General features: G+C 51.4%; 3 protein-coding genes across 8 annotated transcripts in view; all 3 read left to right on the top strand.

Annotated features, from left to right (window-relative positions):
- The first annotated feature begins 650 nt into the window (after nucleotides 1-650).
- BST2 (bone marrow stromal cell antigen 2) lies at nucleotides 651-7445 on the top strand. 4 transcript variants are annotated; one of them, XM_025885146.2, is made up of 5 exons: nucleotides 651-1091; nucleotides 1890-1965; nucleotides 2245-2291; nucleotides 2571-2700; nucleotides 3791-4021. In XM_025885146.2, the coding sequence occupies exons 1-5, from the start codon at nucleotides 795-797 to the stop codon at nucleotides 3805-3807; spliced, it is 567 nt and encodes a 188-aa protein (XP_025740931.1). In that variant the 5' UTR covers nucleotides 651-794; the 3' UTR covers nucleotides 3808-4021. The 4 variants fall into 4 exon arrangements, with proteins under 4 accessions (XP_025740931.1, XP_025740930.1, XP_025740933.2 ...); XM_025885145.2 differs by lacking the exon at nucleotides 3791-4021 and adding an exon at nucleotides 7214-7445 and having other exon boundaries at nucleotides 666-1091; XM_025885148.2 differs by having other exon boundaries at nucleotides 671-1091; nucleotides 2245-2305.
- A 5183-nt stretch (nucleotides 7446-12628) lies between these two features.
- Nucleotides 12629-16016, top strand: CCDC194 (coiled-coil domain containing 194). Of its 3 annotated transcripts, XM_025885631.2 has the most exons (4): nucleotides 12629-12952; nucleotides 14051-14147; nucleotides 14544-14676; nucleotides 15238-16016. In XM_025885631.2, the coding sequence occupies exons 1-4, from the start codon at nucleotides 12629-12631 to the stop codon at nucleotides 15386-15388; spliced, it is 705 nt and encodes a 234-aa protein (XP_025741416.2). In that variant the 3' UTR covers nucleotides 15389-16016. The 3 variants fall into 3 exon arrangements, 1 of the variants encoding a protein (XP_025741416.2); XR_003210727.2 differs by lacking the exons at nucleotides 12629-12952; nucleotides 14051-14147; nucleotides 14544-14676 and adding an exon at nucleotides 14839-14920 and having other exon boundaries at nucleotides 15238-15375; XR_012380839.1 differs by lacking the exons at nucleotides 12629-12952; nucleotides 14051-14147; nucleotides 14544-14676 and adding an exon at nucleotides 14844-14920 and having other exon boundaries at nucleotides 15243-15380.
- Nucleotides 16017-24054: 8038 nt separating this feature from the next.
- The window catches only part of PLVAP (plasmalemma vesicle associated protein), a 12683-nt gene continuing 9218 nt past the window's right edge, over nucleotides 24055-27519 (top strand). Inside the window, exon 1 of the mRNA XM_025885059.1 lies at nucleotides 24055-24520. Coding sequence (XP_025740844.1) covers nucleotides 24152-24520 — 369 coding nt within the window. The 5' untranslated portion in view covers nucleotides 24055-24151. The remainder of the gene's footprint in view (nucleotides 24521-27519) is intronic.

The raw sequence follows: 27519 nt of genomic DNA, 5'->3' as shown, positions 1-27519 counted from the left end.
TTACTTGGGGTCCTGGGATGGCAGAGGCAGATTCTAGAAGTAGGAGCGTATTCCCTGTGGGAGCCAGGACGAAATCCTGGCGACCTTCTCTGTGGGTTGGGGTGGCCCTGGTGGCCAAATGGAGGAACTGCAGCCTGTGTCCTGGGGTCCCATGGCATAGGCTTCCACTTCCCCAGCCTTCAGTCCCTCCTCAGACACCCTCCATGGTTCCCGGTGGTCCCCTTGGTGGGTGCAGGGATGCTAGGTGAACCCCTGCTGGGTCACCACCATGGAGAACACTAAACACAAAACCTGGCCTCCGGGGTCAGAACCAGGCCCCGCCCCCAGTCTACCACTCATCTCTCAGCCTCCGTTTCCCCAGCTTGGAGCTGAGCCAACGACAGTTGCTGTCTCTTCAGGTCCTGGGACACACAAACACAAGGCTGACAGGCATGAGACCCTCAGTAACTGCAGTTGTCACCCTCAGTTACATGCGGGAGAGGGGGCAGGAACTTGAGATGGGGTGTCCCCCCACCCCGGGCAGCCCCAGCTCCCCCCTGCCCCCCAACTGGAAAAGCTCCAGGTTTCAATTCAGCACAAACAACCCGGCTTTTCCCTGGGAAATTGAAACTGAAAGCATAAACCATTTTCTGCCTGCAGATGGCCAATTCAAGAGCCTCCAGGTCAGAGGATTCTCTCCGACCTTGTCATTGGTCAGGATGGCCCCTATGCTAATAAGGGGGTAGCCACAGCCACTAGAAGGTTCCAGCGTCCTACCTCCTGCCCAAACTTACCACATCCAGGGGCAGATCTAGATGGCACCTACCTTTTATCATTACTTGCCTGTGCCCGTGGCTGACAAATCAGAGTCAATGCTGCGATGTAGGAGGCTGGGGTGGCCGGAGGTCTTGGGGATCCTGTTGGTGCTGGGTGGTGGGTTTGTGTGCCTGATTGTCTTCGCTGTCAGGGCCAACAGCAAAGCCTGCAATGGTGGCCTCCTGGCAGAGCAGGAGTGTCCCAATGTCACCTGCCTCCTGGAGCTCCAGCTAAACCAAACCCGGCAAGACTTACTACGGACCACGGACCAGGTTGCCACCTGCCACCACACTTTGGTAAGCAACTGCAGCTCCCGGAGAGGGCCCAGTGCTTGCGTGGCCCCCACAGGTCTAGATGGAGATGGACATAGAACTTGAAACTGCCCCTGGACCCGCACAATGGGAGTTGAGTTTCCCTGCTGGGGTTTGGGGCACCGCTAAACTTTCTCAGCAGTGCTGGTGTGGGGCAGGGCCTTTAAAACTCCCCCCAGAGCACCCAAATCCCCACTAGGATGTGGGAAGAATCTACAACCTGTTATGGGAGAGCTAGAAGTTCCTCTCTGCCCCAGTCTTGGGCAGCAGAAATCCCGTCTAGGTTTTGGGATGGGGACTTCACCACGTCCTAAAGAAGGGTGGGGCTCTTGATACATCCACTCCATCCCTGAGAGACTGTGAAACTTTCACATGGGTCCTGATATGGGGGACCTTGAAACTCCCACGGACATCTAACTTGGGCTTGGAAATCCCCGTGTTCTGGGTTTGGGGGAGGACGTCTAAATCTTGGGCAATAGCCCACGAGGTCTAAGAGTTTCTCCTAGGATTTGGGCATGGGGAGCCTCCAAATTCCCACGTGGGGGGCCTCAAATCCCCTATTTCGAGGATCACATCCTTAGGTGCCCTGGGAGAGTGGGAGGTTGTGGCCATTCTTGGAGGTGGGAGACCGGGGTGCAGGGAGGTTTGGAGGGAAACCTGAAAGGGGTTTGGCCCTGGGCCCCTCTGACCACGGGGCCTGGGGAAGAGGTCCAGGGCCCAGGCCAGCAGCTACCTGGCTCCGCAGGCCAGAACGCCAGTCTCTGACCCTCCCCTCTGTCCCAGGTGAACGTGTCAGCTTCCCTGGAGATGGAGAAGGCCCGAGGTCTGGAGCAGCTCATCCAAAAAGAGGAGCTTCAGGGTAAGAAAGCACAAAGCCAGGGTTCCATGGAGGGGGATCCGGAGGGGTGGGTCAAACATTGAAGTGGGGTTGTCCCAGGGTTGGGATCGCCGGGGAGTGGTCAGAATCCAGTGGAGGGTGGGAAAGGAGTACCCCAGGTTTCCAAGGTGGGGTGGCATGGGGGCAGGGCTGGAGGCGGTGTCAGGTCCTGGGGTAGATCCTGGCGAAGGATGTGGCTGCTTGTCACGCCGTGTCCAGCCCACCGTGCTGACACAGCCCCCTGATTCTCTCCCGCCTTAGGAGAGAATGAGAAATTGAAGCAGAAGCTGCAAGAAGCTCTGGAAGAGGTAGAGCGACTAAGGTCCGAGCCACAGCCCCTGACCACGGCCCTTTCACCCATCCTTCCCCCAAGACCCAGGACTCCCTTTGCTTGGAAAATTCCCATTGCTCAGGGCGTAAAGTTTGAAGCCCAGCCTTGTCCCTCTGGTCACACAAGCCTTGAGTGGCCACTGCCCACTCTCCTCCCCACTGATTTGGTAGGGGAGGAGGGGAGATTCTGAGGGCCGACAAGGCCAGACCTGGTGCAGGCCGGGCAGCTGCCTCAGTTGTCTCCACATCTTCCCCAGACAAGAGAAGGAGGCCTCGAGCAAGGAAGGGGAAACCAGCTTTGGCAGCTCCTTGCAAGCACTCAGCCCCTTGATGGTCCCTGTGTACCTGCTCCTGGGCCTCATCGCTCTGCTGGCCTGAGGCCTGCCGGTAAGAGGGGGGTGGCCTGGGGTAGAAGAAAGCTGGGGATGCGAGGGAGGGAGGGAGCCCAGGATAGGCCAGGGTCTGGGGAGCCGGCCTGCAGCAGGGCGGGGCCGCCTTCTGCCCCTCCAGGCCACCCTTAGTCCCTCTTATGATGTCTCCCCTAGCCCACAGCCTGGACTTTCCCCTTCAAGGCTTCCCTGACCAGACCAGTTTTGAGGGAGCCGCATGGCAGCATGGTTAGGGGGGAGGTGGGCGAGATAGCAGTGCGGTGGGGGACAAGAAGCAGCCTCGGGGATGGACCGGCAGGGGGCCTGGCCCAGGGCGGCCTCCCCCCACCCACCGACTCGGCCTCCCCCCAGAGCTGGGCAGGGCATAGGGTGGCGAGTGCTTATTTCTTGGTTTCGTGGTTTCTGGAAGCTCACTGACTTCTGAGTCTTTGAACTCCCAAAAGTAGACGCCCCTTTTAGGGGCAAAGACTATACTCTGAAGTTCCTGGAGTGAGTGCCATTATGTGTGACCCCCATGCACCCGGGGCCTGTCCTACAGCTGAGGGTGGACACCCACTGACATCCACACCCACGCTTCCCTGCTCCAGAATGTTCCCAGGAAGCCTCAGTGTTTGGGCAGGTACCATCTCCCTGCCTCCCCGGCCCTCTTCACCGGGGTCATCATACAGGACTCTACCCCCTCATCAGCACTCACCGAGGGCCGAGCCCTCTCCTCATCGAGTCTCATCTCCCCTCCTGTCTTCGCTGCACCTTCTCCTGATGCCTGGTCCAATGCGGGGAAACCCAGCCTGTGGTAGGGGGGCACCCTGCCCTCGTTCCCACTCCCATCCCACAGGCTATTCGGGGCTGGGATTCAAACCTGGATCTGCAGACACACACAGGCCGGGCCCTTGTCACGGTGCTCCTCCCCACCCCAGCCCGAACTCGTATTCCTCCTGCAGTACCCAGGTCTGGGAACCCCTCCTCCAGAGAGTCTCTCTGCTTCTTCCAAATTCAGAGCTGCTGTCTCGATAGACTCTTTGTCGACTTTCACAGACCTTCCCAGGCTCTGTCAAGCCTTCCTCCTCTGTTATCTCCCTTTCTCCAAGTCCTTCTAGAATCCTAACAATTGTCCAGGCCATTTCCTGCCATTGCACTGGAGCCGGGACCTTTGCGTCTGTTAGCACTTTTGACTTTTGCGCTGCGTTGGGCTCTGCCGTGGAGCCTGCCCTGGGTGCTGCAGGAACTTGAGCAACTTCCCTGGCCCAACCCACCAGAATGCCTGTACCGTTACCCGCCCCCCCACACCCATTGTGACAATAAAAAAATGCCTTCAGACATTACCAAATCTCTCATGGTGGTGGGGGCAGATTCACTTCCTCTGAGAACCTCTGCTCTAGAGGTTTTCCTCACTTCCGTGTCCCCAGCTTGCAGGACGGCCCAGGAGGAGTTCACTGGGTTACTTTAGGATGGCTGAGTCATTTGACCCCTCAGGAACAGCCCCCCCATCTCACAAATAAGGAAACTGAAATCCAGGAATGTTCCCGGACTTACTCGGGGCTTCTGAGCTGCTCAGGGAATTCTGATTCCCAGAAGAAAACCCTTCTCACGTGACCTCCTGGGTCCTCCCCCCAACCTGTTCCCGAAGCCGCAAAGGCAAATATTCCAGAGATGGGTTCTCATTGGGAAGGAATATGGGCTTTATTCAGGAGGCTGGCCACCTGGGGTGAGAAGGCCAACTCCAAGGTTTCTGCCTGACCCAGAAATTTTTCAAGGGATTTAGGGCAGTTAATCTGTTAAGGGAGTGCAGTGGCCTATGATAATTCTTAATTATGTGCAGTCTTAAGGTGCCAGCTACACACGTTATTATGGTGCTCACAGGTCGGCAAGGGATTCTGGGTGCTTGGTTCCCCGGGGTGGTGCAGGAGAGCCTGGTGACGTGCAGAAGTGCTCTGTTCTTTCTAGGAAAGAGTGCAAGATCTATAAATATACGAAAAAAGGTTTAGTTAATCAGTCACTCAGGCTAAGGGTGCTGGCTAAAACTTAGTGCATACTAGACCAGTCGGAGGGGTTGAGGTGTCTTCACCTCCACCACCATCCTCAACTCCCACCCCCAGCTAGGGCTACCAGAATGTCCTAAAACAGTGCTACCCCTCCCTCCGCCCCCCCCCGTGCCTGGACTGTGTTTCCATGGTGATGGGGGACAGGTTTGCCCAATATGATGGATTCAACCTGTTCAATTTCTCCTCCCAAGCCCCCATATGTGGCTGAGTAGAAAACTTCTCTCCTTCCTAAAAATGCCCCTGTAGGGGCCAAGGGCCGACTGCCCCAAGATGGGCCGCTTTGGCATGAAGACTATATTGAGTAAAAAACCAATCAAGGGGCACCCGGCTGGTTCAGTGGGTTAAGCGTCTGCCTTCGGGTCAGGTCATGATCCCAGGGTCCTGTGATCGAGTCCCACATCAGGCTCCTTGCTCAGCGGGAAGCCTGCTTCTCCCTCTGCCTCTGCCACTCCCCCTGCTCACTCTCTCTCTCAAACAAATAAAATCTTAAAAAAAAAAAAAAAAGGCAATCAAGGGGCACCTGGCTGTGTCAGTCTGTAGAGCATGCGACTCTTGATCTCAGGGTCGTGAGTTCGAGCCCCACGTTGGACGTAGAGCCTACTGAAAAAAATCAAATATTCTGATTTTAAAAATACAGTAAGGGGTCCCTGGGTGGCTCAAACGGTTAAACGGTTAAACGGTTAAACGTCTGCCTTCGGCTCAGATCATGATCCCGAAGTCCTGGGATTGAGCCTGGGCTCCCTGCTCAGCAAGGAGTCTCCTTGTCTCTCTCCCTCTGCCCCTCCCCCTCCAATCGTGCTCTCTTTCTCAAATAAATAAATGAAATCTTTAAAAAAATTAAAAATAAGGGGCGCCTGGGTGGCTCAGTTGGTTAAGCGACTGCCTTCGGCTCGGGTCATGATCCTGGAGTCCCGGGATCGAGTCCCACATCGGGCTCCCTGCTCAGCAGGGAGTCTGCTTCTCCCTCTGACCCTCTTCCCTCTTGTGCTCTCTGTCTCTCATTCTCTCTCTCTCAAATAAATAAATAAATAAATCTTTAAAAAAAATTTAAAAAAATTAAAAAATTAAAAATAAAATAAATAAAATAAAATAAGCAATCAAAACCCAGCAGATTCAGGAAGAACTCTTTCCTCGCTCACAACTGCCTAAAAAGAATTTACACAGAGGACCTGCCCCAGGATGAGGGCTCTCGCCAATAGATTACTACATCATGTTGTGAACTTGATATGGTAGACAGGGAGAAACCCAGCAAGGCCTATTTGATCAAAATCTCCTGTGTCCCGTTCTTTCTGAGTGGCTCAGCATATACTTGTTTACTGAACATTTACTCTTTTTCATCTTCCTATGAATTGTGTTCCTTCCCTTTGAAGTCCCAAACCCCTACTCCCTCCTTTCCTTAGTTTAGAATGACGTATGTACCTGATTTTGCCCGTCTTTGGAAGTTCCTTGTCTGTGTGGATTCCCCATGTGTATGAAATTAAATTTTATTTTCCCCTGTTAATCTGTCTCATGTTAATTTGATCCTTAGTCCAGCTAGAAGGATCTAGAAGGGGCACAGGAAATTCTTACTCCCTAACACCACTTTTCCCTCACTGGCTGTGACCCAGTGGAGGGTTGAGAAGTCAGGTCAGGGCGTGTGGGTGGCTCAGATGGTTAAGCGTCTGCCTTCGGCTCAGGTCATGATCCCAGGGTCCTGGGATCGAGTCCCGCATCGGGCTCCCTGCTCCTTGGGAGCCTGCTTCTCCCTCTGCTTCTCTCTCTCTCTCTCTCTCTCTCCCTCCCTCTGTCTCTCATGAATGAATAAATAAAATCTAAAAAAAAAAAAAGTCAGGTCAGAGGGGTCCTGCAGGTCTGTGCGGTTCCATCTCCAGCAGGAATCCGGTAGTGACCAGAGGCTGCTGTGTGACCCTGCCCTGTGACTTGGCCTCTCTGGGCTCTGGTATCTTCCTGTGGAATGGGGGCACGGGAAAGGGGAAGACACCACTCACATTTACTGCCCAACTACTGTGTCCATGCAGTGGCAGTAGGAAAGAGGCTTTGCTTTTTAGGAGCTCCCCTAGTCTGATGGTGGAGGCAGCCAGGACTCAAACCCATAAAAGGTGAAATTACAGAAGAGCTCAAAGAGCTAGTCAGAAGGGGCCTGGAGTTAGTGGGGGAGGGAAAGGGCTCTGGAGGAGGAGATACATGAGTCAGGGGTAGGGGTGGGAGGAGTTTATAAGGAACTGTTGGCTGGGCAAAGACAAGAGGAAAGTGTGCTCAGGTAGAGCAAAGGGCGAACACAGAGGCCCTGTGGGGGGGGGGTGCGAATGTGCTTGCCAGAAGAGGAGGTCAGAAGGGGGTCAACAAGGAGAAAATAAAGACATAAGGGACTTGCAAGGTGAAAGGATTCTATTCAAAGCCCCCTCCCCAGCCAAGCCTATAGGCAAAAACTCACAGGCGTCGGACGGCCCTGACTCTCTGTTTTTCCAGGTCATGGTGCCCCTTGTTCTCAGAAGACAGACCACCACAGGACACCTGGGTGCCTCCATTGGTTAAGCGTCTGCTTTCAGCTCCGGTCATGACCCCGGGGTCCTGGGATTGAGCCCCACGTCAGGCTCCTTGCTCAGTGGGGAGCCTGCTTCTCCCTCCGCCTGCCGCTCCCCCCATTTGTGCTCTCTCTCTCTGATAAATAAATAAATAAAATCTTTAAAAAGAAAAACTAGGCCATCACGACAAAGCATATTCTTTTCTAGCGAGTCAGCAAACCACATCCCAGATGAGCCCCGGAAAGAGCTGTCCCCCCTGCAGAAACTTGTCACCTCCTGATTTTGATCAAATAGGCCTTGCTGGGTTTCTCCCTGTCTACCATTTATTTATCTAGGGGGCCAAGCAAGTGTCGACACCCTCCTCACACATCCTCCCCCAGGGGCACAGCTGAGCCTGACATCTCTCTCCATGTCTGGCCCCTCTCCTCCCTTGGAAAGTGCATAAACTCTGTCCAGCTCGTGCTCCACTCTTTGCGCAATTCTTTGCCACCGGGCTCACCGGACACCCTAACATCATCTCAAAGCTTTCTTTGAGGGGGCTGGGGGGATGGGTTAGCCTGGTGGTGGGTATTGAGGAGGGCACGTTCTGCGTGGAGCACTGGGTGTTATGTACCAACAATGAATCATGGAACACTGCATCAAGAACTAATGATGTCATGTATGGTGATTAACATAACAATAAAAAAGATTTTTAAAAAAGCTTTCTTTGAACTTACCCACCATCCTGAGCTTCCCACTACTTGCCCTATACTCTTTCTATCTCCCCAAAGACCCCTCTCCCTCTCCCCAGTTCTCCCCACTCAGACTTCAACTCTGCTGACCGACCTCCGCCTTTCAACCCACCCGCAGGTGATCCTCCCTTGGCTCCTCCACAGCCCCCCGTCCTTCCCCTCAAGACCCTTTGGCACCCCTTCCCCGCCTTCAGCCCTTGTCTCCACATCGTTGGATCCTTCTCCCGCCCACACGCCCTCTGGCCACCCTTACCAACCTCCCAGGGCTCCCAATTCCCTCTTGGCGAAGCGGCTGGAGCAGGGGGCATGGTTCGGGTTCACGTTCCCTCCTGCACGCCAGATCTCTCTCTTATAAAATCTAAGCTTGGCTCTTTTTCACCCCATCCCTCCAGGTTCACTAAGGAATCTGAGTATCTCGCCCTTTCCTCTGATGTGTCATGGAGGGACCTATATGTTTTTCTCTCCACCTGTACCATCCCAGAGGAAAGAAACGGAACTTGGCCCAAGGCTACTGAAGGTGCTGATGATCTGAGCTGCAGACAGCCTGCACAACGTGCTCCCAGCAATGGGGCCGTCCCCTTGGCCAAGCCAACTTGGAATTACCACCCCTCCTCTGGGGACAAGGTCAAACTCGACCACGTGGTCTCCATCTTCTAGAAAGCATGAAATGGGCAGCTTCTAAACAGGTCAATTAGGAAAGGTGAAGGGAGATCACCCAGAGATCAGATAAAAACCCTGCCCTTTTCCTCACTCACTTCACTGAGACTCTTCAAAAACTCACCGACCTTGATCCTAACTCTCATGCAGGAAAATCGATCCTGGCTACGCATTGCATCTCTCAGTCAGCCCCAGACATTAGGAAGAAAAAAAAAACACCTTCAAAAACTGGATAAAGCCCACAAAACCATCAATCCGAAGTACTGGACCAGGCCTTCAAGGTTTTTTAACAGCAGAGAGGAGGAAATCAAAGAGGAAAAGAGAAAAAGATCAAAAAACGATCTCAGGCTTATCAGCTCCTGGCTGCTGCCCTCACTGGAGCGATTCTAGAAAAGTCTTACCATGCTGGCTTGATGCAAACATTCAACAACCCCCCTCCAGGAGCTTGTTACGCTTGCGGTAAGCCTGACCACTGGTCCAAACGGTGTCCCAATAAAAAAACAAAGACAAAAAAGGGCACCCAAAACCTCTTGCCCCGCCTGTAAGCAGGTTGGCCACTGGAAGGGTGACAACCCCATCCTCAGAGTTGGGGGGGGCACCTCCCAAAACCTGTCCTCAGGGCCCAAATAGGGGAGAGGATCAGCCATATCCCTGGTGGCTGATCTCTTGGGACTTCAGGGTACGGACTGACACACCCCAGGATCTCCCTGGATTTTCAGGACCCTCTCTTCCCTCCCCCATCTCTGTTGTTGGGGTTGATGGTGTTCTTTCTTTCTTTCTTTTTTTTTTTTAAGATTTTATTTATTTATTCATGAGAGAGGGAGAAGCAGGCTCCCCACCAAGCAGGGAGCCCGATGCGGGACTCGATCCCAGGACTCCGGGATCATGACCCGAGCCGAAGGCAGATGCCTAACCATCTGAGCCACGCAGGCGCCCTGATGGTGTTCTTTCTTCAGCTACCCGACTCTTGTCATGTGCCCTGGGAGGTCAGGTCCTTCGCCATCTCTTTCTTGCTCTGCTGTCCTCTCCCCCTCCCAGGACAAGACATTGTGACCAACCTGGGGACTCGCTTTCATCTGCACCCCATACACCCCCAATCCCAATTCCTGGGACTCCTTACTGGACCTACACACCCTGCTCCCACTTCACTCTCTCCAGCTATGACTCCAGGTCCCTCGTCCGTATGGGACACCTCCAAACAACTTAAGGCTACTCACCTCGCCCCCATCACCATGTACCTCAAGGATCCTACTTTTTTCCCTCCCAAACCCCAATACCCTCTCAAACCTGGGGCCTTAAGAGGCTTGCAGCCCCTCATTTCCAAATTCCTTTCCTCAGATGTATTAAAGCCTACTAACTCTCCTTACAATACTCCAATCCTTCGGGCGCCTGGGTGGCTCAGTTGGTTAAGCGACTGCCTTCGGCTCGGGTCATGACCCTGGAGTCCCGGGATCGAGTCCCGCATCGGGCTCCCTGCTCAGCGGGGAGTCTGCTTCTCCCTCTGACCCTCTTCCCTCTCGTACTCTCTCTCTCATTCTCTCTCTCTCTCTCAAATAAATAAATAAAATCTTTAAAAAAAAAAAAAACAATACTCCAATCCTTCCCGGCAAAAAGCCAGACGGTTCTTGCAGATTAGTTCAGGATCTCAGAATTACCAATGAGGCAGCCCTCCCCAAGCCAGACACCCCTCTCTCCACCATTCTACCCTCCACCATGGACTTCAGTGTCTTAGATCTTAAAGACCCATTTTTCACTATTCCCATCTCCCCAGAATCCCAAGACCTTTTCACCTTAGCCCGACACAGTTAACTTGGACACTTCTCCCACGGGGTCTTAGGGATAGCCCCCACCCCTGTGGACCAGCCCTGGCATCAGATCTTTCCCACCTCTCCCTTCCAAATAGTATCCCTCTCCGACCTGTGGATGACCTCCTCTTCAGCCCTGCTAGGCCCACTTCTATTTCTGACACCATCACCATCCTCACCTTCCTAAACAACAAAGGTTACAGAGTCGCCCTCTCCAAAGCTCATCTTAATCAACAATCTGTCCCATACCTAGGATTTTTGCTTACACCGGGACAACTGACCATATGGCCCTGCATGGAGCCCAACTCTCGGACCTACTTTCTCTGTGGCTCACCCCCCACTTGGAAGGGGCACTGCGCCCTCGTGTACCTAGTTCCTGATCAACACTTCCCCAACTCCCCAGCCCTCACACCCCTAACACAGAGCGTAACGGGCACTCGAGTAGAAACCCGGTCTTTTTGTGTCCCGCCCTGTAGAACTGAGCCGATGTCTAGCCTCATCCTCCTTGGCAGCCTTATGGGAATTGGGCTAAGCACGGGAGGAACAGCTCATCCTATCCATACGTGGGAACCCTCTCTTTCCTTGAGTCAAAAGTAGCCGATTTTGTTTCCACACTCTAAGCAACACAGAGACAATCTGATTCCCTGGGAGGAGTAGTTCTTCAAAATCCTCTCATTTTAGACCCACTGACTGCTAATCAGGGGCTTACTCGTACCTTATTGTGGAAGAATGCTGCTTCTATGTAAATGAGTCAGGTCAGGTCTTGGACAGCCCTGAGAAAATTATCAACTCAGCTAGGGACAAGGAGGAACAATATAAAAACTTGGGTGGAGGGGCGCCTGGGTGGCTCAGTCGGTTAAGCGTCTGCCTTCGGCTCAGGTCATGATCCCAGGGTCCTGGGATCGAGTCCCGCATCAGGCTCCCTGCTCGGCGGGGAGCCTGCTTCTCCCTCTGCCTCTCTCTCTCTCTGTCTCTGTCTCTCATGAATAAATAAAATCTTAAAAAAAAAAAAAACTTGGGTGGGGTGCTGATTGGTTCTTCTGGAAACTAGATATCTGGTCTTGGTTCTCATGGCTCATTCCATTCCTGGGACCTTTGGTGGTTATCGGACTAGCCCTTATTTGGGGGGGGTCCACGTATTTTAAAATATCAAATCTCCTTCATCCCGGACGGAATCTCAACCCTTGGTAGCTCTCTGAGGTCTCAGCAAGCTCATGCTGAAGGCCCCCTTACTCTGAGAGCAAGATGCCACCAACATCTCCCTCCGTCTCATCCCTCTTGCCTCTGGAGGAGATGAAAAGAGGGGAGGGGAGGGGGAGGGGTGGGGGAGGGGAGGGGGAGGAGGGGGAGGAGGGGGAGATTCGCTTCTGAGAGGAAGGGACATCGCTAGTCGTAGACCGACCTGGATCTGACTCGCGATGTAAGTTCGCTCCCTGGCGGCCTCGTGGAGATCGGGCAGGGAGATGGCACCGCTCCCTTCGGGCGTCTGCCCCCCCCCACCCCCGACCCTCTCAGCCAGTCACAGGAAAGCCTGGCAGCCTGAACCAGGCCAACCTCAGTCGGTTGGGTAGCCTCCCATCCTTTAGCCTCAGTTTTTTGTTTTTTTTTTTAAGATTTTATTTATGTGACAGAGAGAGACACAGCGAGAGAGGGAACACAAGCAGGGGGAGTGGGAGAGGGAGAAGCAGACTCCCCGCCGAGCAGGGAGCCCGATGCGGGACTCGATCCCAGGACCCTGGGATTATGACCTGAGCCGAAGGCAGACGCTTAACGACTGAGCCACCCAGGCGCCCCTAGCCTCGGTTTTTCCACGAACAGAATGGAGAGCCTTGCTGAGTAGCCCCAGTGCAGATGGGTGCCTTGGGAGGATGTGCTCACATGGTTCCCGCTGGGTGGGCAGGAGCTAGGGCCATCCCCCCTTCACAGTGGGGGAGACTCTGAGGCTCGGAGGACAGCACATGGGGTGCAGAGGCAGGACTGGAACTCAGGACCCCCAATCCTGTCCTGGGCTCTGGTAGCCTAGGCTGGCCCCTGGCCGGGGTCCAGCCCCTCCCAACGGACTCGGGAAGCCACGGCCGGGAGGGGCGGAACCGTGGGTGTCCCTGGCGCCCCAAGGTGCCAATTAAATGCTCGTGGCTGTCTGGGGCCAGAGCTGTGGAAGGCGGCATGGCCGAGCTGGGGCCAGAGCCGGGCCGCGCGTGGCGGGTGCTGGCCCTGTGCGGGGCAGCGGTGTTCCTGGCGGCCGCGGCAGCCGGGGCAGCCCTGCTGGCCTGGAATCTGGCCTCCTCGACCTCCCGGGGACCTCGCTGCCCAGAGCCAGGGGCCAACGCCACGGCGCCCCCCGCGGACCTGGCGCCTGAGCTCGAGGAACTGCGTAGACGGCTGGCAGAGGCGACCCAGCAAGAGGAGGCTCTGGCCAGACAGCTGGACCAGGCCAACCGAGTTGGTCGGGAGCTGGAGGAGGCACTAAGGGCCTGTCAGGGCCGCCAGGTAGGTGGGCAGGGTGGTGGGCTGGAGAATCCAGAATTGGGAGAGGGCCCGCACACATATCTCCACGGTTGCCCCCCTGTGCACTGGTTTCCCTAATTCTTTAACGGAGGGGAGCAGATGAGAATAGCACCATAGTCCCTTCCAAATCCTACAATACCAGCTCCCCCTGGCGTCTACCTTCTGAGGAAGAAGGCCCCCACAGTTCTCCGCTATCTGCCTAATAGCTGGTGATGGCTAGGGAAGCCCCAGGCCCCTGAGCCCACCTGGGGAGCCCCTGTGCGAACCCTCCCCCTGGGTGCCCACTCTACCTCCCCCAGCCAGTGTCCAGCAGCCCTATTTCGAGAGAGGGACATTCATGTCACCTCTAATTAGGAAGCTAAAGTTGGCCTCTTGGGGGAGGTACTGGCCAGGTCCTCCCTTTTCCTCTGGCCACCCCTTCAAACTCTTTCTTAACCCTTCCCAGCCCTGGGTCTTGCAAAAGAACCATCCTCAAAGTCCCAACCTTCCATTTACCAACTATTCTGTACCTCTGTGTACCAGGCCCAGCAGGGGTTGAGCGGTGTGTGAATTTTAGAAATCAAAACAGACCTCTGTCTTTTACCTGCCTGCCTAAGAGAAGGGCCTGAGGCCACTGAGGTTAAGAGCAGCCTGTTCTGGGTTCAAATTCTGACTCCGCCCCTCAGTGAGAAATGTTCTGAGAAAGCCAGGCCAGTTGTTTTGAAGAATGTCTCCCATAGCTGAGGGAGCAAACCCAATCATTGTCAACCACCAAACTGGCCTGTATTGGTTTAAAACCCTAGTCGGCGGGTCTAGAAGAAGCTGGAATTGGAACCGGAGTCTGACCGCAGAGCTAAACCGTTTCCACATCTGGTGGCTTGGGGTGGGGGGCAGTGGACCTGGACAGAGCAGCGGTCACCGCTCGGTGCGGCAGGCCACTTCTGTGTTTTCCAACCACAGGACTCCCAAAGGACATTCCAAATAAAGCTCAGGGAACGCGGTGACCAGTGTCAGTTCAGTCTGCAAAGAGGGGAGACTTCACTTCTTCTCTCCCCTCCCCCTCCCCCCCCCTCCCCTCCTCACTTCCCCTCCACTCCTCAGAGCCGGCTTCAGACCCAAATGATGATCCTGAAGACTGAGATTGAAGAGGCCAAGGCACAGGGTACCCAGATGGGGGCTGAGAACGGGGCGCTCACAGGTGTGTTGGGGCGCAAGGCGTGGCCAGGGCTAGGGGTGGGAAGAGCCTAAAAGGTTCCTGGTTACGCAAATGGCACGCAAGGGTGCAAACGTAAAGGACACGCAAATAAACGCGAAAAGTTATGAAAGAAATGCACGTAACACTCAAAGGCCACGCAAACGTCACAAAAACAGCGCAAATACAACAAAATATGCAAACGCCACGTACACGACTCCCGAAAGCAATACAAACCTATAAAAAGCTCTGCAAATGACACGTAAAGGTCATGCAAACAGCACACAAACTTAATTCAAATAAAGCAAAGCTGCAAATAGTATGCAGACTGTAAACTCGAACGCCTGCTTTAGCGGGGCGGGAGCGAGGTCTCGGAGCTGAGCCCGCTCCCTGCGCCCGCAGATGCCCTGGCGCGCTGGGAGGCGGCGGCCACGGAGTCCGCGCGGAGGGTGGACGAGGCACAGCAGCGCGCACGCGCGGCCGAGGCGGTGGCCGAAGCTTGCGCAGCCCGGGAGGCGGTGCTGCGCGAACGCGCGTGAGTGCAGGGCGGGGCCCGGGGTGGACGGGCGCGGTGCGTGGCCAATAGCTGCGCAAGACTTCGTTCTTTCGGCCAATCATCACATGGAGGGGGAGGGAGGGGAGGGCGGAGGGTCCCTGGGGGGTGGTGAAGGGGGTGTGGCCATGTGGGCGGGGCCTTGGAGAGTTGAGTGATGGGAGAGTCGAAGAGGGGATCCTAGAGTTGGAACCTAGGGGTGGTGAAGGATGTAGGCGCGCTGGAGGTGAGAATCTCCACGTTGGGGCCGGCTTTCTGGAGGCATTTGTCCCTGGGGTCGGGCTTACATGGAGGGCCTTGGGGAAGGGCGAGGAGCGGGAGAAAATGATGTAAGGAAAAGGTATTGAGAGAGAGGACGGGAGCGAGGAGGTGGAGCTCCTGGAAGAGGAGCTGGGAGTCCCTGGGGAGGGGTCCCAGGAATGGCTGGGGGTGGAGAAAGGATAGGGGATCCTGGGGAGCGGGGTTCTCAGAAAAGATGGAAGAGTACTGGGGGGAGGGGGACAGGGGTCCAGGTGCTGATGGGCTTCTCCCCACTTCCGTCAGTAAAGCCCTGGAAGCCGAGATGGGCCCCCAGCGCAGAGTGCCGCAACCCCGATCCCGCTCCGTGTCCCGACCCCGACCCGGCCCCCGTTCGCGCTCTCGCCCAGGACCCTCTGGGGGCTGCCGGAGGCCGGCGCGGCGCGCACGAGGGTGAGTCAGACCCCAGGAGGATGAGGGCTCTGAGGCCAGAACGGCACACGCTGTGGCTGGAACATGTATAGAGGTGCCCACCCTGGATGAGATGCCCCGTCGACACCCATCAACGCTCAGCTTTAGATCCAAGAACCACTCTGAACGGAAACTACAGGAAGGAGACTCGACCCTCTCTCCCCAACCATCTAGTGCTTATTTCACAGATGGGGAAACTGAGGACCATTTGATAACACAATGAGACAGTGTTTTGGGACTTAAGTTCCTTCTAATGACAGTGTTGCTTCATCCCACAGACATGAAGACTTAAGTCCAGCCCTAGCTCAAGAGTGACCTGGAAGGGTCACTTCTCCTCTCTGGGCCTCAGTTTACCTAGTCTGTAAGTTGAGTGGAATCATGTTTAGTGAGCCAGCCTATCAACTGACTGAGATGTCACAATGGGAAAAACTACAGACCCCTCTTCCTATGAGGAGGGTATGAAACTCCCAAATGGAATTTTAGCAAAAGGAATTAAGCAACACCCTTCTTAAATACATCACAACAAAGGGGACTTATGCCTGAGATGCAGGGATGATTCGATATTCACAAGTCTGCTAATAAAATTCACCATACTAATGGATCAAATGAGAAAAGTTCTGAAAAGGCTATCAAAATGAGTGCCAAGGTGAGGATGACCAGGGCCAAGTATTTAATGTTATTCTGGAGGTACCAGCACTTGGACAAGGAAAATAAAGAAGCGGTATGAATATTAGAAAAGCAGTAGGGAATTTATAGTTTGGATCATATGTAAGCACCGTTTATATAGGTGAAAAATAATAGAAATATCAACAGTTTCATATGGCTCAATTTCACATTAATTTTGTCTTTTACCTTATATTTGACATAACTTCAGACTTACAGGAAAGTTGGAAGATTAGTACAAAGAATTCCTGGATACCCTTCCCCCAGATTCCACAAATGTTACCGCCTTTGCTTTATTCTTTTCTCTCTCTCTCTCTCTCTGAATCTTTTATGAAAAACTTGCAGAAATGATGTCTTGTTACCCATAACACTTGAGTATGCATTTCCTAAAAACAAGGACATTCTCCCACCTAATCACAGTAAATTACGAACATCAGAAAGTGGACATTGATTGATAAAACACTATTATCTAATCTGCAGACTTTAATCAGACTTTGCCAACTGTTCTTATAATGTCTTTTATAACAAAAGAATGTCCTGGCTCACACATTGTATTTGTCAAGTCTTTCATCTCTTTTAATCTGGAACATTTCTCAGTCTGTCTTTGCCTTTCATAACACTGGCATTTTTTTAGAGGCCTGAGGCAATCATTTTTTGGAGTTCAAGTCTGGGTTTATGTGTTATTTCTGTAAGATTAGTTTCAGGTTGGCATTTTGGGCAGGAAAGCCTCAGAAGCAATTCAACCTAATATTATTATCTCCTGGCATTATGATTTTATATATAGAAAACCCAAGAGAATTAACCAAAACTTTCCTAGATTTATTTCATATAGGTATTTATACCCGGGAATAAATTAATTTCCTTATTACATAAAGAGCTCTCATAAATTAATTTTTCAAAAACAGCTCAGTAGAACAAATGGGCAAAGAATATAGACAGTCAATTAATAGAAATATAAGGCGAAAAAAGTGCCCAACCTCACTCCACTTTGTACCCATGAGTCTGGCAAAGATAAAAACAAACAAACAAACAAAAATCACAAAGTACCCTGTGCTGGCACTGCTCTGGAGAAACAAATAATCCCACAGGGTGCTGGTGAGACTGCTCATTGTACAACCACTTGGAAGGGCAATTTTCTAGAACCTCTCAAAATTGAAAGTGCGTGTATCCTTTGATCCATCAATTACCCTCCTAGAAATTTTTCTCTAACCATATTTACATGTGTACAAAATGATGGACCAGGGACTCCTGGCTGGCTCAGTCCATAGAGCATGCAACCCTTGATCTCAAGGTGGCAAGTTCAAGATTCACGTCGGGGGCGGAGCCTACTTAAAACTAAATAAATAGGGGCGTGTGGGTGGCTCAGTCAGTTAAGAGTCAAAGTCGTGGTTTCAACTCAGGTCATGATCTCAGGGTCATGAGATCAAGTCCCATGTGGAGCTCTGCGCTCAGCGCAGAGTCTGCTTGTCCCTTTCTGCTCCTCCCCCTGCTCTCTCTCTAAAATAAATAAATAAAATTAAAAAAAAAAAAGATGGGGCGCCTGGGTGGCTCAGTTGGTTAAGCCTCTGCTTTCAACTCAGGTCATGATCTCAGGGTCCTGGGATCAAGCCTCGCATTGGGCTCCCTGCTCAGTGGGGAGCCTGCTTCTCCCTCTCCCTCTGCTGCTCCCCCTGCTTGTGCTTTCTCTTGCTCTCTGTCAAATAAATAAATAAAATGCCTGGGTGGCTCAGATGGTTAAGCGTCTGCCTTCGGCTCAGGTCATGATCCCGGGGTCCTGGGATCGAGTCCCGCGTCGGGCTCCCTGCTCCTTGGGAGCCTGCTTCTCCCTCTGCCTCTCTCTCTCTCTCCCTCTCTCTGTCTCTCATAAATAAATAAATAAATAAATAAATAAATAAATAAATAAATAAATAAATAAAATCTTTAAATAAATAAATAAAATCTTACAAAACAAAACAAAATAATGGACCAAATGCAATGCAGAACCCTAGTTGGATCCTGGAACAAAAAAGAACACTTAGTGAGAAGATCACATAAAGTCCAGAGTATGATTAATTTCATGTACTACAGTTAGTTTCTTAGTTCTGACAGGTGAGCCATGGTGTAAAAGAGCTTAACCATGGAAGAAGTTGGAGGAGGGCTCTTCAGGGACTCTGTACTATCTCTGCAACTTTTCTGTAAATCTACAATTATTTCAAAATAAAAAGTTTACTTCTAAAAAAGAGGGGAAGGGGAAGAATGAGGACATTTATTATCATATCTTGGTAATTACAAAAAATTGGAAACCACCTCAATGTCCTCCACTTGGGGACTGTTTCAGTGAGTGTCCATCTGTCCCCACGGTGGAAATTCCCGTACGACTGTTAAAGGGGCCAAAGCAAATTCCTCTGAGAACATTAATGTAAAAAGCAGGAAAGTGATAATTTGTGCGCATTTTCCAAAATGCAGGTACGGAAGAGACTTTTACCCAAATATCTCTGAAGGAAACACTGGTCACAGCTGTGGCCTCTGGGGCGGGAACTAGGGGGCTGAGAGTGTGTGGGGGGGGTGCCGTCTCATGTTTGTATACCTTTTTGCAAACTTTGCATTTAAAATCATGCACATGTATTACCTTTAAAGTAATTAAAATTTGTTTCTAAAAATTCCTAAGAAGCGGGTATTTGAGGGGGTGGAAACCCTTGGAACTCTTTCCCCCACCTCATCCAGTCCTGTTCATCATCCCCACTACCACCCTCGGGCTTGGAGGTACCAGATCAGGGCCTTTACCCGGGAGGGGCCCACCTGAAGCGGGAACTGGAAGGCTAACTCCCAAGGAGGAAGTGAGGCTGAGGGGAGGAAGGTCTAACCGCTTAGTTCTGCTGACAGCCACCAGGGGTCGCCCCAACTTGCCCACCCGGTCGCCTCCGGCTAAGGGCTCACTCAGAGCTGGAGAGGTTAAGGGTGAGTCCGAAACCTACCCCCACCCCCACCCCCAACTGTGGCGTCAATCCGGAAGTGAGCAGGAAGTGGCTTCTCCTTCTGGAGTCAGCCAGAGCTGGAGACCAGGAGACTGACCTTGCTTTGTCTGACTTAAGACCCCTTCCCTGTGCGGCTGTGGGATCTAAGGGTACAAGGGCTGGGCTCAGGGTTGTAAATGGGACCTAAAACATATCATTATTATCCATTTACTCTGGTGGCTTCATCTTGGCTATACCACTGGACCCCTGAAAATCAGTTTCGGGGTTGGAGGGAAATGGGGAGCCAAGGCAGGTGTGTGAGCAGGAAGGGCACAGTTAGATCTGGTGTCAGAAAGAACTGCGAAGAAAGAGAGGGCACAGACTGAGGGCTTTGATCCCCCAGGGAGACCACTGGACAGGTAGTAGGTGAGGATTGGGAGTTACCTACGGAGAACAAGCCCAGGCGCCCCACCCCCTCACCCCCACCCTCCCCACCCCGTTTGCTCTGAGGCTCCCTCAGCTGCCCAGGGAAGTAAATAGCACTCCTTGGTGGGACTGCCTCCTGGACCCCACCTGCTCCCACCTCACAGGGCCAACCTTTGGCCTGCCTTTACTCTGTTCTGCCTCCCACTCTCTATTACTCAAAGTCTCTCTCTCTCTGTCTCTAAGTCTCTCTCTGTCTCTCTTTATCTGTCTCCACCCCTATCCCCAGCATACCCTCCTGGGTCCCTACCCGGGTTTCCCCTATCCTTGACACCCTGGAGTCCCCATCCCATGGCTGCGGTGACAGTAGGAGGGACAGAAATGGGAAGTGTGGTGCAGCTGTAGGCAGAGAGCACCTAGGACAGCGGCAGCCTGACCCTGCCAGGGCCTCCGATCCCAAGTAAGAAAGTGGTTTGCCTTTCAACAGCACGGAGGCCCAGAGAGGACAGACTGTTCCCCTCCAACAGGCTCTCTTTGCTTCCTCTGTCACCTCCCAAAACTCAAAACATAATTTCATTTTAATTTAACCTAAGTGGAGGGTTTTTTGGACTTCACTGAAATTTTTCTTCACCAGAAATATTACTTCCTTAAGGACCTTCCTAAAGTTTTGTGAGTCTTTATTTTTTGTTTGTTTGTTTTCTTTTTAAGATTTTATTTATTTGGGGCGCCTGGGTGGCTCATGCGGTTAAGCAGCTGCCTTCAGCTCAGGTCATGATCCTGAGCTTCACTTTGGGCTCCCTGCTCAGCAGGGAGTCGGCTTCTCCCTCTCCCTCTGCCCCTCCCTTCCTGCCCTGATTGTGCTCTCCCTTTCTCTTGCTCGCTCAGATGGATAAATAGAATCTTTAAAAATAGGAAAAAAAGTTTAAAGATTTTATTTATTTATTTTAGATAGCACAAACGGGCGGGGGGGGGGCAGGGAGGAGGAGCAGAGGGAGAAGTCGGCCCTCTGCTCAGCAGGGAGCCCAAAGCAATGCAAGGCTCAATCCCAGGACCCTGAGATCATGACCTGAGCCAAAAGCAGTCGCTTAACTGGACTGAGGCACCCAGGTGCCCCTCTGTGAGAGTTTTTAAAAATCTTGTGTCTCCTTGAGAAGTTCAGTGTCAGTTTTAGGTAGTGACACAAAGTTGACTTTCTCATAACACTTTCCCCTTCCCTGTGCAAATAAAACCAAATTGATCGTTTTTAATTTAGAAGACAAACAAACAAAAGTTTAAAATCAAAGCCTGATTTTGTGATGACCCTCCAAGGGAATTCAGAGGGGTTCATGTGCAAAATTTCCTGTGACCATGACAAATTGTTTTCAGGAAAAAACCAAATGCTCACATCAGGACCAATGCATTTGACCTCATAAGAATCCAAAGACTTGTCATTCGCTTCCTCCCTTGGGGATTTTCTGGCCAGGGACACAGGCAAAATGTGTTCAGAAAGTCTGTTTTTAGAGATTTTAGACACTGCTGGCAGGACTGTCAATGGAAACCACCTCTGGAGGACAAATTGGTGACTAGCTGTCAAAATATAAGCTGTAACTGCTTTGAGACCCAGCAGTTTCATTTGTGGGGATTTAATGTCAACTCTTATTTTTTTTAGTGAAACCAAAAATTTAGAAACAGTCTAAATGCCCATTGATAGTTATTGTGGTAATGTATGTGGTGAAAACCTAAGCATCAGGCAAAAGGAATCAACAAATCTTAAAGACATAATGTTAAGCAAAAAGACAAAGTTTCATCATTACTTTTTCCATTTTAAAAAATCCAGCTAATAAACTATTCGAAAAAGAAACATTGCAAATCAAAGATAATGAGATCAAATACCAAAAACAGATAGAATGTTGTTTTTGAGCTTGATACAAACGATATTAGTGTGTATATTTAAAACTCTGCTTCTAGGGCACCTGGGTGGCTCAGTCCTTTAAGTGTCTGACTCTTGATTTCGGCTCGGGTCATGATCTCAGGGTCATGAGACTGAGCCCCACATGTAGAGCCTGCTTAAGATTCTCTCTCTCCTTCTCCCTCTGCCCCTCCACCCTGCGAGCCCTGCTCATGCAAATGAGCTCTCTCTCTCAAATTAATTAATTAATCAATTAATTAAAAAATAAGGAGCACCTGGGTGGCCCAGTCATTTAAGCTTCTGCCTTCCGCTCAGGTCATGAATCTGGGTTCCTGGTATCGAGCCCCACGTTGGGCTCCCTGCTCAGCAGGGATTCTGCTTCTCCCTCTGCCCCTTCTCCCACTCCTTCTCACTCTCTCTCTCTCTCACTCTCTCTCTCTGAAATAAATGAAATCTTTAAAAATTTTAATTAAAGATAAAAAAAAATAGGGGCACCCAGGTGGCTCAGTCAGTTGAGCATCTGCCTTCAGCTTAGGCCATGATCTCACACATTGGGCTCCCTACTCAGCAGGGAATCTGCTTCTCCCTCTCCCTCTGTGCGCTCTCTCTCTCTAATAAATAAATAAATAAATCTCTTAAAAATAAATAATAAAAAAATTAAACTGTTTCTTACACTGTGACAATTACTCAAAATTGCACTATGAGATCTAGGGTGGCTTTTTAATTTTCTGGGAATTTATGGTTGCCTTTCTTTTTCCTTGACAACAGATGTCATGTTCATATATGCATATAGGCAACACTTTCAATATATCATGATAGGATCTTAAGTACATACCAAGACTGTCACACCTACTGGTGTTGGCCCAGGCACTGCCCCCATGTCTGTGCATGTCCACTGGACCCATCTTCCCTAGGCTGTACCCCCACCATGCTCTTTTCCAGCCAGTGCTCCCACAGGCCCCAAGCACACTACTTGGAGGCAGTGTCCCTCCCCTGCATATCAATTTCTCATCCTGGCATCAGAGGCTGCACATGAAAAAAATACCCCCACTTATTAAGGCTGTGTGTGTGCCAGACACTGTGACAAGTGTTTCACAACTGGCTATGTTGTCTCCACTTTTGTGGAGAAGAAAACTGAGGCTTAAGGAAGGAAAATCACTTGTCTGAGGTCACACAGTGGTAGGTGGCACAGCCAGAACTTAACTCCAGAGCCTAAATTGAAACCATGTATTCACTCTGCCTACATGGCCCCCATTAACAAAGATGGAAGATGTCCTCCTCCCACCCTGCTCAGGGGACTCTGGGTGGGCCTGGCCAACCTAAAGAAATAGCTGGTTGGGCACCACTTGCAGCCCCCAACCCTCCTCCCCTCAACAAGCCTCTGGGAAGGGTCCGGAATCAGGAATCACCGGGTAGCTGCAAAGGCCAAAGGTCAGACAGGGGTTTCCTGCCTACCCCTGGGAACTTCCTCCTTCCCAGTCCAATTTCTGCTTCTGTGATGAACACCACCCTGGAGGACACCCTCCCCACTGTCAACTACCCCCAACTCCATTACCCTGGTTGATGGGGGGATGGGTCCCCATGCAGCAGCCTTCACCCTGCTGTGCCCCCCACGAACAGTGTACAGTAATGGTGTTCTTGTCCAGCATCCTTTCCATCTGCTGGCCCCTTTCCCCTTAGCGTCCATCCCTCCCTCCTACCAGCCTTCCTCCCATGGAGCTAGGTGTTGTGTCCCACTCTGTCTCCCTGAGACTAAGGGTCCCTTATGGCCAGGTCTGAGACTGACACCTCATCCAGCATGGAAGGTTTTCCTAGAGCTCCTGATTCTGGGGGGATGGGCAGGAGGGCCCACCCAGAATCTTTTGCTCCTTGGTCCCCAAATCCCCTTCATGCCCACCCCGGGGGTGACCGACAGTGAAGCTCAACCCCCACCTATCTGGCACTTCCCATTCACCACTTCACAGAGCCCCGAAATAACACTTCCAGCAGGAAATGATAGTAATAACAAAACAGCAAACCCTTTCTTACAGCCCCTCTCCCTGGCCCTGTCACGGGAACACCACAGGGATACCCATCTCACAGAAGGGGAAACTGAGAACAGACAGGAGAAGCCCCTTGCTTGAGCTCACTTGGGTCGAGCCTGCTTGGCCAGCTCCAAGTTCACTGCTGTGTGTGCTGCTCCCCGAGTACTTAAGCAGCACCTGTGTGAGCAGGGCAGCGGGTGGGCTGACAGCTCAGGAAACCTGGGCCACTGCCATCCATGGTTCAGCCCTCTGTGAAGCCCTGATGAGCACCTACTGTGTGCCTGGCTCTGGGCCAAGCACTGCCTGATTTAGCTCACGAGGTGGACACACATCTGTAACCAGTCCACCCGGAGGGAAGCCCCGCTCTGTGAACTGACAGCGTGAGACCCGGGCCTCACGATCCCTCTGCTTCCCTGTGCCTCAGTTTCCTACTCCGCACGACAGGGGTCAATGACAGGAGATAGTATGCAGCCAGTGGCTGAGAATAGCGCTTGGCACAGAGCAAGGGCAGGTGGGGAAACTGAGGCTCCGAGTGGCCGAGGAAGCCCCTGTCACCCAGTTGGGGCCCCACCCAGTGAATATCAGAACCCAGCAGCGCCATGGCCCCTCCCTTCACAGCCAGGGTGGGAGTGTTGTGATAACCCACAGCCCCCGTTTCCTCCCGGTCAGGAAGGAGCCAGGCAGAGGAAGTATTAAGAGGAGTAATATAAACACTCCCCCCCCCCGCCCCCGCTCCGTGGCAGGGTGAGCAGAAGGCGCTGCAGCAGCCACCCAGAGCAGGCCGACCAGCCGAGCAGCACCGAGGGCCCCGGGCAGAGATGGGCCTGGCGATGGAGCACGGAGGCGCCTACTCGCGGGCAGGGGGCAGCCCGAGGGGCTGCTGGTACTACCTGCGCTACTTTTTCCTCTTTGTGTCGCTCATCCAGTTCCTCATCATCCTGGGCCTCGTCCTCTTCATGGTCTACGGCAACGTGCACGTGAGCACAGAATCCAACCTGCAGGCCACCGAGCGCCGGGCGGAGGGCCTGTACAGCCAGGTCATGGGGCTCACGGCCTCCCAGGCCAACCTGTCCAAGGAGCTCAACCTCACCTCCCGCGCCAAGGACACCATCATGCAGTTGCTGCTGAATACCCGCCGCGACCTGGACCGGATCAATGCCAGCTTCCGCCAGTGCCAGGCTGATCGGGTAAGGCCTTGGGCCAGACGCTCACCCTGGGCACTCTGGGCAGGTCCCCTCACCAATCTGAGCTCCGGTCCCCTTGCCTGGGAGCCAGAGACAGTCGTAGACTCTCTATTTCATGTGAGGAGCCCATGTGGATAAGTAATGCATAGTTTGTTAGTACAAGTATATCCCATACGATATTGGGGATACACTTATCCTAAAAGAATATATTCACTATCGATCCGGAACTTAAGTTTAACTGGGCATCCTGGCTGTGGATTGGCAGCACCCCTGGGCCCATGACTTAATATGTATAAAGCGCTCAGAATGTGCCAGCACATACCAGCTATGAATAAGAACTAGCTAAACAAGAACTCAGCGCCTTTGGTTCTTACTGTATGAACAGCTCCCATTTGCCTTATGCTGGGTGTCTGCTTTAGAAATATCTCATCATTGAATCTCTTGAGGTAAGGAGAAGCTCCAAACCCTTTTGTGGATGGGGAAGTGAAAGCCTGAGTGGGGGGAGGCAGCTTTCTCCGGGGGGAAAGAGACAGGCATCCCCAGGGAAGTCTCCGCGGCACACATGGGCATCTAGTGGAGACAGCCACTCATTTGCTCCCCCAGCTCATGTCATACTCACTCAGCAAGACAATCTCCCATGTGCTCACACCTGTGCTTCCTCTGGGGAGGCCTCGCTGCTGGGACCGCATTCCTCAGGCCTCCGCAGAATGGGGTGAGAGATGGGAGATGCTCCCCCTGTTTGTGCTCTCTCTCTCGTTCTCTCTCCAAATAAATAAATAAAATCTTTAAAAGAAATGCAGCTTTATGGAGATATAATTCATATGCTCTACAGCTCACCCAATTAAAAGTGTACAGTAATTTTTAGCACCTTCGCAGAGTTGTGCAATCATCACAATTGATTTTAGAACATTTCATCACTCTAGAAAAGAAACCCCATCTCCGTGAGCAGTCACTCCCTACCCCCCCCATCCCCCAGCCCCTGGCAACCACTGCTTTCTGTCTCTATGAATTTGCCTGTTCTGGATGTTTCATATAAATGGGATCCTGCAACAGGTGTCCTTTTGTGTTGGGTTCTATCATTCAGCATGACGTTTTGAAGGTTCACCCTCATTGTAGCGTGTGTCAGGGGTCTGTTCCTTTTTATGGCCGAGTAATATTCCATTCTGTGGATGGACCTCATTTTGTTCATTCACCCATGGATGGACCCTTGGGTTGTTTCCACCTTTTGGTGATTGTGACTAGGGCTGCTATAAACATGCATGTAAAAGTTTTTGTGTGGACCTATGCTTCAATTTCTCTCGGGTCTATACCCAAGAGTGGAATTGCTGGGTCACATAGTAATTCTATGTGTGACATTTTGAGAAACTGCCAGACTGTTTTCCAAAGCGGCTGCCCCATTTTATATTCCGACCAGTACTGTCTGGGATTTCTCATTTCTCTACATCCTCACCAATGCTTGTTACTCTCTGCTTTTGTTTTCCATTTCATTTATAACCATCCTAATGGTTGGAAGGTGGTATCTCCCAGTGGTTTTTATTTGCATTTCCCTGATGAGTAATGATGGTAAATATTTTTTGATGTGCTTGTCAACTGCACGTATATCTTCTTTGAAGAAATGTTTCAGATGCTTTGCCCTTTTTTCAATTAAGTTATCTTTTTATTATTGATCCATAAGAGTTTACTTTTATATATTCTGGATACTAGTCATATCATCAGATACATTCTTTGCAAATATTTTCTCCCATCTATGGGTTGTCTTTTCCCTTTCTCTATTTTTTTTGTAATTGAAGTATAGTTGACACACTGACTCACGTCAGTTTCAGTTATACGACATAGTGATTCAACAGTCTTTTCCCTTCATAGAATCCTTTAAAGCACAAAAGTTTTTTTTAATTTTTTATTGTTATGTTAATTACCATATATTACATCATTAGTTTTTGTTGTAGTGTTCCATGATTCATTGTTTGTGCATAACACCCAGTGCTCCATGCAGAATGTGCCCTCCTCAATACCCATCACCAGGCTAACCCATCCCCCTACCCTCTTCCCCTCTAGAACCCTCAGTTTGTTTTTCAGAGTCCATCGTCTCTCATGGTTCATCTCCCCCTCCGACTTACTCCCCTTCATTCTTCCCCTCCTGCTATCTTCTTCTTTTTCTTTTTCTTAACATATGTTGCATTACTTGTTGCAGAAGTACAGATCTGTGATTCAACAGTCTTGCACAATTCACAGTGCTCACCATAGCACATAGCCTCCCCAATGTCTATCACCCAGCCACCCCGTCCCTCCCACCCCCCACCACTCCAGCAACAGTTTGTCTCCTGAGATTAAGTTTGTCTCCTGAGATTAAGAATTCCTCATATCAGTGAGGTCATGTGATACATGTCTTTCTCTGATTGACTTATTTCACTAAGCATAACACCCTCCAGTTCCATCCACGTCGTTGCAAATGGCAAGATCTCATTCCTTTTGATGGCTGCATAATATTCCATTGTGTATATATACCACATCTTCTTTATCCATTCATCTGTTGTAAAGCACAAAAGTTTTTAATTTATCTGTTTTTCTCTTTGTGTTTTTGTGTCACGTCTAAGAAACCATTGCCGGCGGGGGCGGGGGGGGGCCTGCTCAGCAGGGAGTCTTCTTCTCCCTCTCCCTCTGCCCCTTCCTACTGCTCTGTGCTCTCTCTCTCTCCCAAATAAGTGAATAAAATCTTAAAAAAAAAGGGGGGCGCCTAGGTGGCTCAGATGGTTAAGCATCTGCTTCGGCTCAGGTCGTGATCCCAGGGTCCTGGAATCAAGTCCCCTCCCTGCTCCTTGGGAGCCTGCTTCTCCCTCTGCCTCTCTCTCTCTCTCTGTCATGAATAAATAAATAAAATCTTTAAAAAAATCTTAAAAAAGAAAAGAAAGAAAGAAAAAGAAAGAAAGAAAGAAAGAAAGAAAGAAAGAAAGAGAAAAAGAAAGAAAGAAAGAAAGAAAGAAAGAAAGAAAGAAAGAAAGAAA

Source organism: Callorhinus ursinus, unplaced genomic scaffold (genome assembly GCF_003265705.2).
Source record: "Callorhinus ursinus isolate GAN/ISIS: 27379988/994484 unplaced genomic scaffold, GSC_fseal_2.0 scaffold15, whole genome shotgun sequence".
Taxonomy (NCBI): Eukaryota; Metazoa; Chordata; class Mammalia; order Carnivora; family Otariidae; genus Callorhinus; species Callorhinus ursinus.
This window is presented reverse-complemented; position numbering and strand designations above follow the sequence as displayed.

Bases quoted from the DNA above. Each gene is read 5' to 3' on its own strand.
- BST2 (XM_025885145.2), top strand. From the start codon at position 795: ATGGCACCTACCTTTTATCATTACTTGCCTGTGCCCGTGGCTGACAAA. The intron at 1,092-1,889 runs GTAAGCAACTGC...CCTCTGTCCCAG, and splicing joins CCACCTGCCACCACACTTTG to GTGAACGTGTCAGCTTCCCT. The intron at 2,292-2,570 runs GTAGAGCGACTA...CATCTTCCCCAG, and splicing joins TGCAAGAAGCTCTGGAAGAG to ACAAGAGAAGGAGGCCTCGA.
- CCDC194 (XM_025885631.2), top strand. From the start codon at position 12,629: ATGGCCGAGCTGGGGCCAGAGCCGGGCCGCGCGTGGCGGGTGCTGGCC. The intron at 14,148-14,543 runs GTGTGTTGGGGC...CTGCGCCCGCAG, and splicing joins TGAGAACGGGGCGCTCACAG to ATGCCCTGGCGCGCTGGGAG. The intron at 14,677-15,237 runs GTGAGTGCAGGG...CACTTCCGTCAG, and splicing joins GCGGTGCTGCGCGAACGCGC to TAAAGCCCTGGAAGCCGAGA.